Genomic DNA, 20,024 nt, shown 5'->3' on the forward strand with positions numbered 1-20,024 from the left:
ATATAATTAATATATTATTTTTAGATGTACAATGTAATGATTCAATCTATGTATATATTGCAAAATGATCACCACAGTAAGTCTAGTTGAATATCTATCACATTTAGTTACAAAATATTTTCCTTGAGAACTAATTGATTCTCTTTCTTGACTGGAATACAAAAAGACGCATTTGTCAAATCAATGGCTACATACTATGTACTGAGACCATATTAATCTGATCTAACAAAGATACAACAGCTATAATTGGGTCTACAGTTCAGTTGAGCTTGCAGTAATGTACTGCCATCCTCTGGGATCCATGAATTTCTGCAGGGACCAAATTGGTGAATTAAAAAGAGCTTAAACAAGGACCACTATGTCTGGTGACATCACCACCATTTCCTCATAAGATGCAATGTTAATAGAGTTATTAATTTATTAACTTGGCTAAATTGGGAGCCATTTCACTTTCCCATTTCTGGACTTTCAATTCTACTCCACTGACTGAGAGGTCTATCCTTCTGCCAGTATCACAGTCTCTTTATTATAGCTTTGTAGTAGGTTTTGAAATATGGGCATGTAAGTACTCCAACTTTATTATTCTTTTTCAAGATTGTTTTGACTACTGAATCCCTTATATTTACAGATGAATTTTAGGATTAGTTTGTTCATTTTTGTAAAATAGTCAGCTAGGATTTTGATACTATGTTGAGTCTGTAGATCAATTTGGAGGATAATGGCAGCCTACCAATATTAAATCTTCCAATTCATGAACATGGGATAACTTTCCATGTGTGTAGGTCTTCTTTAGTTTCTATCAACAATTTTGTAGTTTTTAGTATACAACTTTGCACTTGATTAGAATTAAGTATTTATTCTTTTTGATGCTATTTTAATAGAATTGGTTTTTAAATTTCATTTTCTGGAATGTTCATGGCTAATTAATTAAAAAGATTTCTTGTTGATCTTGCATTCTGCAACCATGTTGAACTTGTTTAGTAGTTTGCATGTGTGTATTCTTTAGAATTTCACATATACAAGTCATTTCATCTGAGACTGGAGAGAGCCTTAATTTTTCCTGTTCAATCTGGATAATTTACATTTTTCTTGCCTAATTGCCTTTTATTCATTGTTGAAGTGGTGAGAACAGACTTTCTTGTCTAGTTCCCAACCTCAGGGAGAAATCAGCCAGTTTTTCACTATTAAGTGTGATATAAGCAGTCAATTTTTTTCATAGATTGGTCTTTATCAGATTGAGCTTTCACCATCATGTTTGAAAGATCTGACAAGGCACAAAACTGATACCTTTTTTCTCTTCCAGCACTCTAAATACATCATTCTGTATTCTCCTTGTTTCTATTATTTCTAATGAGAAGTTGGCTATTACCATTGTTCTCCTGTATGTAATATGTCACTTTCCCCTGGCTACTTTTAAGACTTTTGCTTTATTGAAGTTTAACAGTTTTCCCTTGATCATGCCCAAGAGTGGTTTTCTATATGTCACCCATGGTTCCTGGAATTTCCTCAGTCTGTAAATTTATGTCTTTCCAAATTTAGTGAGCTTTTGTCTCTATGTCTGCACATATTTTTTGTGCGTCCCATTCTCTTTCCTACCTGGAATGCCAAAGGACTCTCTGAAGCTTTCTCTCTTACTTTTTTCTTCAATCTTTTTTCCTCTTTGTTCTTCAGATTGATAATCTATTAATCAATCTTCAAGGTCACTTATTGTTTATTATACCAGCTTCAGTATGTTGTTAAGGTCATTAAGTTCCCAAATTTTTCATTTTAATACTGTACTTTTCAGTTCTGGAATTTCCATTTTTTAAAATAGTCTCTATTTCTCTGCTAGATTCCCTATTTATCCATTGTGTGTATATAAACATATAATGTTTGTATATATATTACTTATATATATATAAACAATGGCTGATTTAATGCTGTTGACTACTAATTGCAAAATCTCAGTAGAGTGAACTTGCAGTTGGTATGTGTTGACTGATTTTCTTTTTCCTTAAGTATGATTCATATTTTTGTTTCTTCAGATTTCTAGTAGTTTTATCATTGGGATGAATTATATTCATTTACAGGGTGATTTTTATTCCAGAAGGCAGCTGATTTGAGAGGGCTTAATTTCCAATCTGTTTCTTCTTCAGTCTTAGACAATGGCTATAATTTCTCCTCAACTCTTTCAGCTTCTAGCTGATGCTTTGTTTCACCAGGAACTCTGGATTTTTCTCCACATAATTTTGTTTAGCCATTAATCAAAGATTTTGACAGATTCTATATGCAGGTTTGGAGACATATCTTTTGGGGCTCTCTCGCTTTATAGATTTTTTATCTACTCTGTGGCTGCTCTGCCAACCTGGAACTGTCCTTTTACACCATAAGCCAATAGACTGTGGTTCTTTACTACTTAAGCTATTTGGAGTTATGGGGATGTCCTCAAACAAAAAGTCACACACAAATATCACCTATTGCACTTCATTTTTCTTTCTTCCTTTTTCAAAAGTAGTTATTTCTATCTTTGGGAGGGTTAATCTGACCATGGTAACTCCACAGTTATCCAACTCATGATACTGATTTTTATGTTCATCTTGTATTCAGCATACATTCTCAAGACTTCTCTGGTGTTCCAGTGGCTAAGACTCTGTGCTCCCAATACAGGGGGCCTGGATTCGATCCCTGGTCAGGGAACTAGATCCCACATGCTCTAAGAAAGACCTGGTGCAGCCAAATAAATAAATACTTTTAAAAATTTGTACATTCTCCTGTATTTTCTACATAGACTATTATATTGTCTACAAATATTTATGTTTTTCTTCCTTTGTATCCAGTTCGCATAGCTCATTTCTTTCCCCCTAATTATGCTAGCTATAAACTCAAGTACAATGCTGAATAAAAACGATAGATAATAAGTATCCTCATCACAGTCTTGACCTTCATGGTAGTGCTTCTGAAGTATCACCATTAAATATATTTTACTGTAGGTTTGTAATAGATGATCTGTTAAAGAAATCTTTAATTTCTCTTTCTGCTATTTCATTGTTGGTGTATAGAAAGCCAACAGATTTCTGTGCATTCATTTTGTATCTTGCAGCATTACCAAATTCATTGATGAGGTCCAGTAGTATTCTGGTAGCATCTTTAGGATTTTATACATATAGTATCATGTCATCTGCAAACAGGAAACAATCCCATTTACCATAGCATCAAAAACAATAAAATACCTAAGAATAAATCTATCTAAGGCGGCAAAGGGCTTCCTTGGCAACTCAGTGGTAAAGAATCCACCTGCGATGCAGGAGACGCAGGTTCAAACCCTGGATTGGGAAGGTCCCCTGGAGAAGGAAATGGTAATCCACTCCAGTATTCTTCCCTGGGAAATCCCATGGACAGAAGAGCCTGGCAGGCCCCCAGAAGGATCCCAGAGTCATACACTTTAGTGACTAAGCAACAACAACAAGTGAGGCAAAAGTCCTATACTCTGAAAACAGTAAGACACTGTAGAAAGAAACTGAAGCTGACACAGATGGAAACATAGACCAGGTTCTTGGATTGGAGGAGTTAATACTGTTAAAATGACCATATTCCCCAAGGCAATCTACAGATTCAATGCAGTACCCACCCAATTCCAATGGCATTTTCCACTGAACTTTGGCACTGTTGAGCACTCCCTCCCCTTTGAAACTCTTCCTACGATTTCCATGCCTAATATCCTTCCTGGTTTTGACCCTGTCTCTCCAGCAATTCCTTCTCCCTTTTGTAGATTCTTCTTCTTCCCTCAGCCTTTAAAGGCTCATGTTCTCTGTGGCTCCATTATTAAGTCTTGTCTCGCTCTATATGATCTTTCTTGGCACCATCATCCACTTCCACGACTTCAATTACCACTTTTAAAAGAATGTCTCCCAGTACGTAGTTCTGGGCCAGAGCTGTCCTGCTGTTTCTCTCCCTCTAGCATCAGATGTGATCACAGTGACTTCTGTCTAGTGAGTTAGGCACTCAATAAATGTGTGTTAAATTTAAAAAGTTCTCAGCTGCCTGAATAACTTGAACTATAATTCAAAGACCAGTTTCAGTGTTGTAGAATATGCACAATTTGATAAAAACTCCTATCAAGTTTCTTGAAACCAGGAAATGGTAGCACAAATGAAATATTACCTTAGAAAAGATGCAACCCAGGACTTCCCTGGTGGTTCAGTGGTTAAGCATCTGCATGCCAATGCAGGGGGGCATGGGTTTGATCCCTGGCCTGGGAAGATTCCACATGCCACAGGGCAACTAAGCCCGTGTGCCATAACTATGGAGCTCATGTGCCTAGAGCCGTGTTCTACAAAGAGAAGCCACTGCACTGAAAAGCCTACACACCATAATGAAGAGTAGCCCCCACTTGCCACAACTAGAGAAAGAATGCTCACAGCAACGAAGACCCAGCACAGCCAAAAATAAATAAAATTTTTTTAAAAAAGAAAAGTTGAAACCCACATCAATTACAGATTTTTAAAAAATTAACATGTATGCTTAAAAGTTTAAAACTACCAAATACCACATGGGTAGGAGGAAAACTAAGCTATAATTGTTCCAGACAAAAGGCCCAAAATGACTCTCTACTGTTCCTCAATCTGGCCTCCTTTTATAGAACTGATTTGCTATAACTCTGGATCTCTGTGGTCATTTTCCTAAGACCTCTCCAGCCATCTTTGGGTCTCACTATCCAAGTTAAAATAAAATTTTATTAATTCCAATTTATCAGTCCTCCCAACATGTGAAGCATTAAACACAATCAGGCATCAATATTTATTAACACAAGACAAAGGAAACACATTCAATGAGTTAATAGAACACTGTCCAGCCAGATGTTAAATTTAAAAATGTATATCTAGTCTAATTTCAAATAAATAAAAAAAAAACTTTATACATAATTACACAGTACTATAATTTGAATCTGACACTGGTAAATATCTTGACAAAAAATAAACAAAACAGCATTTAGGACTAAAAAATTATTCTTATATCTTTACACTCTCTTCCTCTGGACAAATAACATGGCCCATCTACATATACCTAAACCAGAAATGTTGTATGAATGATAAAGAAAAGGCCTATTGTGTATTTGGAGTACTGCAGCTTGCTCCAAATACTCTTGCTTTTACATGAAAGCAGACAACAAAAATAACTCTAAGGCATAGATCATGTTGGAGTTTGAGGGTGAGGTGGTAACTCCTCATTGCTTTAGTCTAAAGATTCCTGGATATTCAAGGAAAGTAATTTATTTGGCCAAGATATTGAGCACCATGCCTGGGGCAGAGACCTTAACCAAAAAAAGAAAAAAACCCTAAGGCCTCGGGCCCTCTGTTGAGTCAACAAAAACATTAAGCAAGCATTGCCCAGGGACTAACATTAAGGAGAGCTCAAATGACCAATAGACAGGCGATGGTCCCTAAACAGCCTGAGGCAGCAGAACTTCAGGAGGACCTGGTACGGGGGGAGACAGGGGCCCTTTAAGAGGCAGGAAGGAAATGAGTGTGGCTTCACTGATGCCTATTAGCATGCTGGTCATCCAAAGGGTCCCACTAAAGCTGGAGATGGTATTTGTCCTGAGGCAGCCCCTCCCTGATCTACCCTCCTTACTTTTGCTGAGAGGCAGAGAGGTTCAAAAACTTTCAGTTGAATAGGTTCTCTCTTTTCTGAAAAGAGGGCTTACTATTCATTTAGGTCCCCCTTTCCCCACCCAGGCATGAAAACCTAGACAGAATGTGTTCCCAAGTTTTGGCAAGGCTGTTTCTATCAATAATGGCCTTTGGGGCCTGTCTTAAGAGCCAGTTCTACCATAAAGGTTCTGCTTTAACATGGAAAGACTTGAGAGCATTGTGTCATCAAGAGAGATTTCTTACCAAGTCTGCAACAGACTAGGCATTGGATCTGCTGATGATCCCACAAACACATCTAAATTAAGGACTAGACTCTCTGCCCTTTCCAGAGGAAACTTTCCCCCAAAGACACATCTTAGCATCTTAACTTTCTTTCCTCCACTAGCTTATTCTGGCTTTGGGGGATAGGCAAAAGATAAAGCAGCCACAGGGCAGAAAGCAAAAAGATAACAATAAATCAGAGGCCTGAGGAACTACCAAGCTAGATAATCAGCCCCTAAGTAACTGGGAATTGGGCATACTGTGAGATTAACGGAATATTTCATTTGAAGGAATGAGTATAGATCCGCACTGTCCAGTATTGTAGCCAATAGCCATGCGTGGCTACTGAGAACTTGAAATACAGCTAGTCTCGAATTGAGATGTGTTTAATACACACTAGATTTCAAAGATATAATATGAAAAAAAAAGTAAAATCTCTCATTAATTAATAAATTTTTATATTGATTCCACATTGAAATGATAGTACTTTTGATATATTTTTGTGCTAATAATATATTAAAATCAATTTCACCTGTTTCTTTTTACTTTTTAAAATGTGGTTACTAGAAATTTTAAAATGACAGATATGGCTCACATTTTATTTTGAGCAGACACCCTACCTTGTGCAGTAAGAATTCTGAAAGCAACCCATAGGACAGACTCTGTCTTTTATATTTTTTTCTTAGAACTTGTGGATCACGGAGATAGGAGATCCTCAGGATCCCTTGCTTTGATTAGTGACTCATTAAAAACTCTTTTTAAGAAAATTACTTTCCAAATAAGCAGGCTGTTTTCTCTGCAGACCAAACCATTGCTAGTCACTGGGATGTCTAACCCCAATGCAAGTGCTTTTTCCCTGTACATCCTAGAACCTCTCCCATTGTGTATAATGGAACATCATCCAAAATGCTGAAAAGAGATCTGGAACTGGAAAATGTCAATGTCTTCCCTCTGTGGAGAATGAGTTTGGAGGAAAAGAGGATTATGTAAAAGGAAGTCAATAAAGTGGCTCTGAGTCATGAGCCTGTGTAAGGGCAGCCCCCAGGAGTGCTGCCGTGGCAAAGGGTCTGGTCTTTCCATTATAAACCTTATTTTCAGGGTAATTACAAGTCTTAAAAATTGTTTAAAAACATATTTAGTTTACATGATGTTACAGTGGGGTAAATAATATGCATTATTAAAATAGTCTAAATAAATATTTACACAATAGATCAGAGTGGGTCAAAGAGAACCATTCTGATTTAACAAGTTAACTCTGTTCACTTTGAGTTTTTTTTTTTAATTTTTAAAAATATTTCTGTAAGAAAAAAAATAATAAAATTCAACTATATTCAAATACATGAAGTATCAGACCAAAGAAAGGAAACCGAGCCAGAGGCCACACTCAGTCCCAGGCTCCATCTGCTTGGCCTGGGCACCACAGTTATTTCAAAAGGGTTTCTTGCATACATTAGACTTCCCCTATTTCAGCATAAGCCTGGCTGTTTTGGCAACCCAAATTGGTCAGTTCTGAGACGTGGAGTTATGAGGCCTCAATGCCTTCGCGTGACTGTCGATCCCACTGCCTTCCCAGCCTATCGCTCATGTTCTTAAATCCCTGCCCTCGTGAACTGGAAGCATAGAGGATGCTTTTCAGTTCTCAGAAAAGAGAAGCTATATGTATAACTGCAGACACAGTATACAATGGGCCTGGAAAAGAGGAAATTCTAAATTCTTGTGTAGTCACTACATGTGAAAGACTGTTTCAACACTGGGGGCCAGAGTGAGTTACTGTGGTTCCTTAAAATTGGGTGGGATCTAATGAATCTGAGCTTTTCCTAACATTTTGATTTTTCAACTGAGATTTTTCAGTTTGTAGAAACAGGCTGAATTCTTAAAAGCTTAAGCTGATTCTGGGAAAGCGAGCCTAAAAAACAAACATAGGCAGCTTCAGTTTATAAAATATACCAGCCAACAGAGACATAGTACAATGTGCAGCAAAACCTGCAAACAATTTGCACTTTTTAGTCATCTACTCAATTACACTGCACCCAGAGAATACCGAGATTCTCTCTCAGAGCAGCAATGTTTCTACTTTAGTTGTTACAACTATACAAGCCAATTCTTACATTTTTTAGCTGAATTATGTGTATTCCTATTTACATGTTTAAAACACTGGTCAAAATGTTTTACAGTCAAGAATTATATATATAAAGTAATTCTCATATTCAGTGGGTTATCTGATTTGCTTATGGGTCAACTGAAAGTAAGCCAAGTAGCTCCATGTTAACAAAACCCGCAGTGTCTAACTATGGTAAAATGGCAAAATACAGTACAGAGCGGGGGACTGTGTAACTCAAACTATCCCCTTCATGTGAATTCATTAAACTCCCTTACAAAATTCTAAAACAGCATTAGATAAAAATACAAGTATATACAACAGATGAAAAAAATGCAACATGCATGTAATTGCTTTAGTAACGTGCTGCTCACGCTATGTCAAAGCTCATGACTAACAGATTGTTAACATTTTTTTCATTTGCCACCACAGAATTCCCCTCTCCTGCGTGTCCTGTGATGGCAGGATACCACAGGATGAGATGAAGGATATAATGTAGCCATCTCAGCTTATTTCACATCATTCACGGGTCTCTGGCTCCCGTGGTTTTGCAGGATGGTCCCTGCAATCCCACGAGGCTGGTTACATGTTGTACGCCACATAGATGGGGTCCAGCTGGTCAGCGAGGAAGCTGTCACGGAGGTGCATCCTCTGCTTCTCTCCTCTGGAGTTGATGGGGATGACACCTGGGTCCACCACGACCACCACGCCCACGATGAGGTAATGCTCCTCCAGGACCACGTTTGTCACTAAAGGAACCAGATCCAGGGCCTCCTGTTCAGAGCCACACAGTTCCACGACCACCACGAGCAAGTTGGTCCACGTGAACACAGCACTGCAATTTCAGTGACGCTCAGTTAATGTGCCATCTTTTACAGTGTCTGCCCAAGGCTTACCCTCACTGCCCCAAGGACTGCCTTCTCACTTGGACCCACCCAGAAGGCTCTGAGCCACATGTGTAATGAATGGCCTTGCCCCATGATAACAACTGATTGGTTAAACCATTTAACATCTCTTGGGTGTTTGGAAGTGGGACTGAAAAGTTGTTAGCTGGTCATCTCAGCTGAGGATATGTGGACTGGAAGGTTCTGGTGTAGTAGATGTGCAGAGACATAGAGAGAATGGCTCTTCAGGGAGGAGAGAAAGAATGGCGTGGACGCCCACATGGCTCTAGAACGCGAGACGCTGCTGGTCCCTGGTGGCCTTTCCATCCCTGTTTCTACCTTTCCTGAGATTTCAGAGCTGTTTAAAGACTTCTAGGAGCCTCTGAGATAACCAACTGGGTGTTCTTTCTATGACCTCTCTTTTGCTCAAAAGTTATTTTGAAGAGAATTCTTGGTATTTGCAACATAACAGCTTTGACTAAGATTATTATCTATAAGCTAACACCAAACAGGAAGGGAGTCGGCTGGCCTCTTCGAGCTCAGTGCCCCAATCAAGTGTCTCTCCTGTCGTGCCATAAGGCACAACGCCACCTGACGTTCAGTGGGATTGCTGGGTTAGAAGGTATGGGCTGATCTGTGTTGTGCAGTGTTGAGCTGCTTTAAAAATAGATTCCAATCATTAAGAAAAATGTATACAATATTTGGTTGCATCAAAAGTTAAATGCTTAAAAAAAAAAATGTCAAATGCTTAAAATTAGGGGGTAGGAGGCACCCAACTTTTCTGCACTGTTCTTATACTTCCTTGTTCAGGTCTGAGGAGAGACTGACAAAAGCAAGACAAAGAAGCATCTGGAAAGCATGAACAAACCATTAAAAGAACTATGGCTACTTTGCATGAATTAAAAAAAAAAAACCCAACAAATCTGAGGAAGGACACACCAACTAAAATATGAATAAAAAGAAACTGGGTGGATTCTGTATTGTAAAAGAATCCAAGATAAAAGTCAACAGTTAAAAATTACAGAATTTCAATTTTAAGAAATTTTTAGTTAGCATGACGTTGGATGGTTCTTTATCAGGGATAATGAAGGGGGAATTCCTGCCCAGACAGAGAACCTGGACCAGATAATGATGATAATCCTTTTCATCTGCTGAACGGTTTGATAGAGTATGAAGCACACTCTCACTTGATCCTCCTGATGATCAGGAAGGAACAGAGGAGGTATTTTTAGATGAGGAAAGCAGCCACTGTGGCAGCGCTGGGCCTTCCAGATGGGTCTTTTGACCCAAAAGTCCTGGTTCTCCCCATTAGCCCCACCAACCTTCTAAAGGTGGATGACCAGTTAGGTCACTTCCAGTGTTAAGATCCTGTCATTGAAAGGACTCGGCCCCAGAGTGGGTGCACGGAGCCCATCTCCACAGCTTGCTCCCCTAGAGTTCCACATCTGTAGGTGTCTCTGGTACAGCTAAATGACTAAAGATCAACTTTAACTTACCGCAGCTGAGGAGAGACCTACTCTGTCTGTGCAGAGGACTTACCATTCGGCAATGCTCCTGTGGATCCGAGACACAGAGGTCTCAATGTCGATGGGGTGGTACCGCAGGCCTCGCAGCTCCAGGGTCTCGTCCAGAGCGCCCACCACGTATAAGGCATCATGACGCTCTGATGGAGAGAAAGAGAAACTTAGTTATCAGATGTACTGAGTGGGGCGCATCATTGGAGTTAAGTGCCCAGTGTTCAGACTGCCACACATCACCTGGTGCCACCACTCACCAGCTGTGTAACCTGGAGCAATTAACTTAAGTCTCTGATCCTGCTTCCCCTCCGTGAAACAGGGGTAATAATAAATGGCTGCTGTGAGGATTAAATTCATGAAACGGAGTTAGAATGCTGCTTGGTTCACTGTACGTGCTGAAGAGTATTTGCTGTTTTCCAGTTGCTAAGTCACATCTGACTCTGAAATCCCATGAACTGCAGCACGCCAGGCTTCCCTGCCCTTCACTATCTCCAGGAGCTTGCTCAAACTCCTGTCCATTGAATCAGTGATACCATCCAACCATCTCATCGTCTGTTGCCCCCTTCTCCTGCCTTCAATCTTTCCCAGCATCAGGGTCTTGAGTCAGCTCTTCCAATCAGATAACCAAAGTATTGGAGCTTCAGCATCAGTCCTTCCAATAAATATTCAGGGTTGATTTCCTTTAGGACTGACTGGGTTGACCTCCTTGCTGTCCAAGGAACTCTCAAGAGCCTTCTCCAGCACCACAATTCGAAAGCATCAATTCTTCAGTGCTCAGTCTTCTTTACGGTCCAACTCTCACATCTGTACATGACTACTGGAAACATCACAGCATTGACTAGAGAGATCTTTGTCGGCTAAGTGTTATTTCTGCTTTTAAATACGTTGTCTAGGTTTGTCATAGCTTTTCTTCCAAGGAGCAAGAATCTTTTTTTCTTGGCCACAGTCACTGTCCACAGTGATTTTGAAGAATATTAGCTCTTGTTATTCTTATTACTACCATGTGCCAGGAACTGTGCCCAGTGTGGGGAGTAAAGATGACAAAATATGACACCTGCTCCAGAGATACTTGCTGTCTAGTGGGGGGAACACACACAACGGGTGTCCTATGGGTGGACATCAGATGGAACGTGGTAAACCCAGTAACTTGAGTGTGGATGAGGGGCGAGGGGAACAGAGGACATCACCCTCCCCTCCCCCGACTGCCTCCGAGCTCAGCTCAAGGGTTCAGAGAAGGAAAAGCTAAAGCCACCTGTGTTTTTAAGGATAAACAGGAATTAGCCAGATGACAGGTGGGGAAAGAAGGAGAGGGGAGGATCTGAGACAGAAAAGAAATGAATATATGGTCATTGTTTCTAGATGTCGTTAAGGAATCCATGGAGAGACTAGTCCTGGTTATTAACAGGCTTCTAATCCAGCAGAACGTGGCAGAAATTTCACTCTTTTTTTTTTTTAAAGATTTTATGCACACACTGTACACACAAGGCTACCTAGTTTATGTCTACATAGATGCTGAAGACAATGATTTAGCTAGGCCTACAGAATGTTTTGGGCTTTCCAGGTGGCTCGGTAGTAAAGAATTCAGCTGCCAAAAAGCAGGTTTGATCCCTGGGTCAGGAAGATCCCCTGGAGAAGGCAACGGCAACTCACTCCAGTATTCTTGCCGGGGAAATCTCATGGACAGGGGAGCCTGGAAGGCTACAGACCATGGGGTTGGGGTAGTAAAAAGTCAGACACGACTTAGCAATTAAACAGTAGTAACAACAGAATGATCTATTTTCAAGAATAGGAATACTTCTGAAACATTTAGCAAAACAAAGTGCTAGAAGCTGCTGGAGAGAGGAGGGTAAGGAAGGTCAGTCACATAAGATGAGCTGATGATGTTAGTAATAAAAACAACAGAAACACAGTAGCTAATGACTAGGGAGTGCTGTCCGTGTGCCAAGTAGTGTTCCAGACACCTGAAGGCATCATGTAATTTAATCTCACATCATGTCCACAAGACAGGAAATGTCATCACTCCCACTTCCCAGGTAGGAAACTGAGAGATTGAGTGAGTGCAAGGTCACACAGCAAAGGGCAGAGAGAGGTTTCCCAACCAGGACACCCAGCAAGGTGTGCTTCCCCTGCCTCCAGGATGCCTGAGTCTGCATCCCCATGAAATACGGAGTGACTGCAGGGCCGGCCAGCAGGGAGCAGATGGAAGGGGCAAAGGAGAAATGACCTGGCTCCATTCCAGCTGTTTAGTCCAGTGAGTGATGCACCAGTTCTTGATGTGTATGATGCACAAACTGTAGGGTATTTTTAAACGGCCATTAATGGTGGCAGGAAGGTTGAAGCCAGGCCTCTTTACCAGGCAGACAGTGACTGGGGGCTGCTTACCCCAGAGCCCTGCCAAGCAGTCTTGTGAGCCGCCAAAGGGTCAGAGCGCTTAGCAGGTCAGCTCCTCTGCACTGACTCCTGCTCGCAGGGTTTAGGAACAGAGGAACTAAAGACGGAACCCTGTCCCAGGAGCCTGCTGAGGGATGCAGGCAGCCCCACAAGGCTGCTGAGAGGCTGTATCCTGCCGAGGGCATTCACCCATCACCGGGCACATCTCTGACTGCCCGGCCAAACTATCCTGAGCTTCAGCTATCCTGATGGTGACACGAGGCCCTGGCGTTTACCTCCTGGGTCCTCTTCACAGGACAAAGTCTTACTGCAAAGGAATATAAATTCACAGGTGGGTTCTAGAGTTGCAGAGGGGGAACAGGTCAACACACATATTCCACAATGCAGAGGCAGGCTGCAGAGGGCCAGCCCGTGCTAGGGGCATTTGAAATGCACAGCAGGGCAAGGGGGAGGAGCCGGTGGTTACCTCCAGTGGCTGCTGTGAGCTCCGTCCGGCGGACAAAACCCAGGTATCCTGTCCGAGCCCAGAGGGTCTGGGCAGCATCCCCAAAGCTGAGGCGGGTGTTGAAGTGGTCAGCTTGCAGAGTCTCACTGTCGTAGATGGTGTAATAGCCGCTGGCTGTATGGGGACTGTTCACCCAAATCTACAACAGGAAAAGGGTACCGGTCACATTTTGCCAGAGTCAATTCAGTCCACTTAAGACAGATTATGTTGGTTTTCTTAACCTCATTTTTATAATAACCAAAAAGTTACAACAATGAAAGCGGCTGTCAGTTACTGAATTTACATGTGCTAAACAGTACTTTATAAACATTACCCCCATCAGTCTTCACATACACGACATGACAATACAGTCTGTACTACTGTCACTCCCATTTTACAAATGAAAAAACAAGAATACTGGAGTGTGGAGCCACTCCCTTCTCCAGGGGATCTTCCCGACCCAGGGATTCGACCTGAGTCTCCTGCATTGCAGGCAGATTCTTTACCGTCTGAGCCGTCAGGGAAGCCCTTACGTAAGTCACCTAAGATACAGAAACTAAGAGACCCAGATCCGACCTGGAGGCTCCACTGCCTCCTTGGCTCATTTCTCAGCCTCTTTCAGAGTCTCACCAGTGCACTGAGAGATCACTTCTGTGCTTTGAAACCAAGTTAAAAAGCCTGCAGGAAAACACTATAGGGTATTTGGATTTACAATATAAACACACCAATACCCAACAACAGTAATAACACGAGTGTCCACTGTGTGACAGGCACTGTTCCATGTGTATACAAATACAGATATTAATGCATTTAACTGTCACACAATTCTACTAGGTAGGTGCCATGATTATTTACAGTTGAGGAAACTAGGCCTAGGGAGTTTGAGTAACTCGTGCATTAACAAGAAGCTGGTAACTGGCAGAGGCTGGTCATCTGGTTCAGACACCTGGAGCCCTGCTCCCAGTTAGCTGTGAGATAAGACAGCAGTTGTTTCTCAGAGATTTGGAAGGAAGAAAAATTAAGACTTCTCAGTGTTTTTATAAGGGCTTTCCAGGTGGCATTAGTGGTAAAGAACCTGCCCGCCAAAGCAGAAGACATATGAGACGCAGGTTCAATCCCTGGGTCGGGTAGCTTCCCTGGAAGAGGAAATGGCAACCCATTCGAATATTCCTGCCTGGAGAATCCCATGGAGACAGAGCCTGGCAGGCTACAGTCCATGGGTTGCAAAGAGTCAGACATGACTAAAGTGACTTAGCATGCACAATATTTTTATATTCATACAAAAATGAATATATTTTGGAATAAAATTTGTATAAATCTTATTTTATTTTTTAAAATATTTATTTTATTTGGCCGAGCCCAGACTTAGTTGAAGCAAGTGGGATCTTTAGCTGCAGCATTCTTATTGGCAACATGTGGGATCTAGTTCCCTGACCAGGGATCCAATCTGTACCCCCTGCACTGGGAGCAAGGAGTCTTAGCCACTGGACCGCCAGGGAAGTCCCTGTATAAATTTTAAAAATTCAATATCTGTGGCTCCTTTTAGTTCCACTCCTTAATAGATGGGAGCAGATGAGTTCATCCATTTTCATCTTCAGCTAAGGGAATGTCGGTGGACCAATCTGGGACTAACTCTAGCTTGTGCCTCAACCTTCCTTCCATCCTGGCCTCCATTCCCCCTTCTGCCTCATTTCAGTTCTCAGCCTTACAGAGAAAGATGAAAATTCTCAAACAGTCACCATGAGGGAAAAGCTAAACCCACAGTTTCCTGGCTTCTAGAATATGAACCCTGGGGTATTTCATTGCTGACTTTTCAGAGTCAAGGGGAGAATTTTACATACCTCTCCCAGATGCGAGTCTCCAACAGGCCCTTTGGTCTCCGGATTAACAATAACTACTTTCACTCCAGGTAAGATCTAAGAATCAAAAAGAAAACATAAAAATTGAGTTCCATCGGATCTCATGACCTCTAATAAATGCAGTTTCCACTTCCTCCCTCCAGTGAGGTGAGGGAGTGCACACAGGCCAGAGCTGAGCCAGTACTCACAGGATCGTCCTCAGGGGACAGAAGTATGTATAACAAGATTCTGCCTCAAAACTAAACTGGGGAACTAACCTGTCTGCCGTCTCCTCAAAGGCGAGAAACCACAGACCAGCGGCGGCTCAGCAGGAGAGGGGAGAGACGTCACGTGCCCGCATCTCCCTCAGGAGGGAGAAGGGAGCGGCAGGTGCTGGCCGAGGATGGCTTGGGGCCTCTTCAGACACCCGTCCTCTGTCCTAAACCTCTCTTTTCCTTGGGTTTCTAGCATCAAGAAGCTCACACATGTGAGACCTCAAGGAGGGAAGAGGAAGGCCACTCCTGCTTGTGTGGGCCAGGCACTGCTCTCAAGTCCCTGAGGGGCTCGCCGCCGGCGGAGGCAGAGGAAGAGCTGGCAAGACGGGAAGGCGGTCAACCCAGCTCCACGGGGAGGAGTTTAAACAGAGGAGTGAAACAGGGGTTTCCCCAACGGGCTGAGCCATGACTGCACAGGTGAGGCTGGGCCCACTCCTTCCTTCCCTACATTCTCCTTGGCCTTTCAGAATTAGAAGGGATGCTGAGGCATCATTACTCTCTCTTCAAAAGGATGAGAAACTTGATAGCTTATATGGATTTGATCTGCTGAACATGAGTAAATTGTTCGAAACTGCTATAGACTGAAATCAGTATGCTGAAACATGACCCCTAAAGTGATGGCATTATGAGGCGGGGCCTTTGGGAGGAGGTCAAGGGTCTGCTCTCATGAATGCGATCCATACTCTGATATACAAGACTCAGAGATTTCCTAGCCCCTTCCACCATGTGAGCACACAGCGACAGGACAGCCATCTAAGAACCAGAAATCCCTCATCAGAATCCGCGGGCACCTGGATCTTGGGCTTGCCAGCCTCCAGAAATGTGAGAGAGAAGTTTCTGCTGTTATAAGCTGCCTGGTCTATGGTATTCTGTTAGAGAAGCCTGAATGGACTAAGGCAACAACAAAATGTGTCCCTGAACAGTTTAAAGCCTTATTCTCAGCCAAGAAATCACTCTCAAATATCTTTAATCTCTTCCCCATTTTGATTTCTCTTTCAACTTTAAGTATGTGTATGTCTTCCCTGGATCTTTAACCACACCCCCGACCTGTCACCCTGTCTTTCCACTTGTAATATTCATAAAGGTAGAACTGGCTCTTCTTAGTGCTGCTCATCTCTTCATCTTGAGTATAATGAACAATGAATTCAGTTGGTTTGTCAAATAGTATGTCGGCAGGATTTAAAAATAAAAATCTATGAAAATTAAGAAAGTTCAAATCTAGTATTCTTCTTATTTATGTACCCTTATGAATTTGAAAGTATTGGCTAAGTGAAAATTGTTGAATTATCTCCAGATATCAATTCAGTCTTGCCCTGGGTACTAACATGTATATTATACGGCTTCAGGTTTCTTTAAAATTACTTCTCCACACAGGTGACACACACCTTCCCAATGGTTAACACAACAAATTACCTTTCCAGACTCTGAGAGGAGCAAACTCTGGGGGGCACCCCGTTCCACAAGACGAACCCTGTAAAAGAAAAATATTTACTACATGAGCCTTAAAAAAAACCCCACCACGGCTGTACGCTGTCCTCCCAAACCTCTCATCTATTCATAGCTCTCCTCACATCAGCGCAGTTTCTCAAACTCCGCATTACTGATATTTGGGTCAGATACTTTATTGTAACTTTCTGTGATGCGCTATCCTGTGCGCTGTAGGATGTTTAGCAACACCCCCGGCCTCTCCCCACTAGATGTCAGTAGCATTCCCTGGTCGGGACAATCCCTGTCCCAGACACTGTCCTTGGAGGGCAGACTCTCTCCAGGCTGAGAACCACAGCACTAGAGACGCTCTGCCTGTGCAGGCTGCGTCAGTGCCACCGGCCTCTCCATGAACACAGCCTGAGTCAGCAGGACCCAGAGCCCTCAACCAGGAGCTCCCCTGGGACGTAGCTCCCATTCACCTGTGGGCTGGTGAGGAGGAAGGCTTTTATTCCTGTGGTTCAGATAGAGTGCTATTTCAAAAACCCTACACTGTCTCATTTATCTTATCTCAGCTATTTTTAGACTCCCAGAGGAAAAGAATCTATCCATTTCAGTGTAATTTACGTCATAATGTCACAAAATACTAGTATTACATTTTAATATTAAGGAACAGTGCAGCCACTATGAGAATTAAAGCTTTCCTCTTATAAATGTAAATCTTATTAGGTACTACTAATGAAAATGAGTTCCTTCCCTCTTACCCTCCTCCCTACAAAGACACAAACAAAATGAATGAGGTGCGGGGGACAGCTGGCTTTCTTGAGGCTCAGAAATTTATATGCTTAGGAATGCTAACAGGAAACAAGCTTAACAAATCTACTTACCTGTCATGTCTTAATGATTTCAGATCTACGTATACAGTAGTTGGATCAGGCCCTGAGGTTCCCTGAAGAAAAATAAATCAGTGGGTTGTTCATTTAAAATTAGCTGAATGGCATTTCCACGTTTACATTTTAAAGTCAAGACAGATAATTTAGTCACATACAGGAAAAATCCAAATTCTGTTCTGAATGCTCACCCTGTCTTCAACCAGATGGGCCAGGGCTGTAGTCAACACCTGAGAGAAGATTCCTGGCCAGCTTTCTCCTCATCTTTCTTTCCTTTCCTCCCCCAGGAGAGGAGGCTGGGGGCCAGAGCAGCACCGAACGGTTACCAGGGTGAGGAGGGTCCTCATCCCTGGACTCAAGGCCAGGGTATGACAGACCAGCGTCCATGGGACTTCCAAAACCAACACTGGCCCACGCTGGCGGTAAGGCACCCATAGCAGGGCTCCAAGGTTAAAGCCTTGTGATGCTGCTCAAAGTCACCCGACCCAGACACAGAGAACCTGAGTGCGTCCACCCAGCTATGCCACCTTCTTTGACTCTCTCTCTTGTCCATGCCTGTATTTGCCTTATGAATTTTCCGAGCTATAGAAAATTAGATTTCACTCTTATCTGTTCTTTTAGCCTTTTTCTATTATTTACCCACCAAGATAACATGGCAAAATTGCCATCTGGCTAAAGAAGAGAACACAAACTTATTTGTGCATGCTTTGCCAAAATAAAATAAAATAAAATAAAAACCCACAAAGGGTAATATAAAATAAAATTCAAGTAGGATTCAGAAATCTTGGCTCATGTCAAGGACCATAAAACCACTGACAGTAAACATTTACATTAGCATTCAACTGCTGGGCATGGGTCCAAGAGATTGGCACCTAGAAACTTGGTGGTTCTACAGCACAACCTTGTGAAGGACAATACTATCATCTTCATTTTACCAATGGGCAAAATCAGGCACAATGGAGCCCAAATAAACAGCGGGTAAGCAGCAGCCTATGCTCTGAGCCCCCCACACAAAAAAGATATCATGAGAGTCACCTGCAAACATATCGCTACATTGACTCTGGATCCAAAAGTGGTGCTGACAGCCCGTGGGGACAGACCGATGTCCTTAAAGAGCTTGGAGAAGGACTGCTGGAGGGCAATGCGGGGCCGCTCCTCAGCCACCACCACACACGTTCGGATGCAGGAGAGGTTGATTCCCCGGGTCTGTAAGACACCACATTGGGAGGGTGGGGGGCGGAGGCGGAGATCAGTAGGGTCACAGAAGCACTGGATAAGCAATTTCACTGCCCTACCTCTTTCGTCAGGAAAAGCCAAGGAACCGTGTGCTCTCATCTCACATACCCGAAGAAAAAATATACCTTTTTGCAAAACACCCAGGCATTCCTCTAAAGTCATTACCCACAGGTTGATTTGCTCATTCTCTATTTCTTTCCTCTTTTGCCTAAAACTCTTAGGTTTTTCAGCAATATATTTTTAATTCCTCTTCATTTCTGTACCTTAGATTTCTCTATTTCAAAATGGAGAGATGGGAAGAACAGAAAAATAAATTTAGCAACACTGAGATCTAATCTCGTCTCTTTTTTTCATTCTTAAGGTCTTACTTCTCTATTAAAGAAAATTTGGTGTTTTCTGACTCTCTCATATGTCACTTAGACATATGATCACTGGATACACTCATGAATGAGTGACCCTTATCTATGGAGGAGGACCCAATCTCTAATATCCTCAGGTTTCAAATTCTATTAGGAAAAATCCTCTTTCAGTTCACAGTTTCTGTTCATCTTCATGTAAAAGTCATTTCTATTCAGTCTCCTAACCAGCTTTACCTTCTTTTCCACAATGTATGAATCAGATTAAACTCTAAAAGAGTGCATTAAATTAGACAGTGAAAGAGATACACCTACTGAGGTTTACAAATACCTGTTTGGATAGAAAAAAGCAGGCAGGTATGTCTGGCCAGCCCTACAAGGTGGGGTATCACCACACCTGGTCCGTTTCTCTCAGGACTGGCTCCTTGTTACAGATGCTTCTTACCTTCAGCACCTCCACTTGGTTTCCAAGCCCTTTGGTGCAAAGCTCCATTACTGAATAGGAGCAGAACGTGTCTCTTATTTTGTACTGGTTGACCGTGGAAAGCCAGAGGAAAAGGTTGTTTTCCAACTCCATAGGAGGAATTAAGATGGACTGGTGACCTGAATAGACACTGCAATGAAAAAAGGCAAGCGTTAACACAATCAATTCATCCTAGAATATTATCGATTCAACAAATATTTATTGAGCACGAAGGACAGGGGAGGGCCATATTAGATATAAAGGCCTAAGAATCAG

General features: G+C 42.2%; 1 protein-coding gene across 3 annotated transcripts in view; it reads right to left on the bottom strand.

Annotated features, from left to right (window-relative positions):
• Window positions 1–4,762: 4,762 nt before the first annotated feature.
• The window catches only part of DIP2B (disco interacting protein 2 homolog B), a 224,634-nt gene continuing 209,372 nt past the window's right edge, over window positions 4,763–20,024 (bottom strand). For all 3 annotated transcript variants that reach the window (XM_070454439.1, XM_020908151.2, XM_070454438.1), the window contains 8 exons: window positions 19,731–19,899; window positions 18,729–18,899; window positions 17,691–17,752; window positions 16,792–16,849; window positions 15,107–15,181; window positions 13,248–13,425; window positions 10,413–10,536; window positions 4,763–8,824 (listed from right to left, as the gene is read on the bottom strand). In XM_070454439.1, coding sequence (XP_070310540.1) covers window positions 8,572–8,824; window positions 10,413–10,536; window positions 13,248–13,425; window positions 15,107–15,181; window positions 16,792–16,849; window positions 17,691–17,752; window positions 18,729–18,899; window positions 19,731–19,899 — 1,090 coding nt within the window. In that variant the 3' untranslated portion in view covers window positions 4,763–8,571. The remainder of the gene's footprint in view (window positions 8,825–10,412; window positions 10,537–13,247; window positions 13,426–15,106; window positions 15,182–16,791; window positions 16,850–17,690; window positions 17,753–18,728; window positions 18,900–19,730; window positions 19,900–20,024) is intronic.

The sequence above is a fragment of the Odocoileus virginianus genome, chromosome 24, assembly GCF_023699985.2.
Source record: "Odocoileus virginianus isolate 20LAN1187 ecotype Illinois chromosome 24, Ovbor_1.2, whole genome shotgun sequence".
Lineage (NCBI taxonomy): Eukaryota > Metazoa > Chordata > Mammalia > Artiodactyla > Cervidae > Odocoileus > Odocoileus virginianus.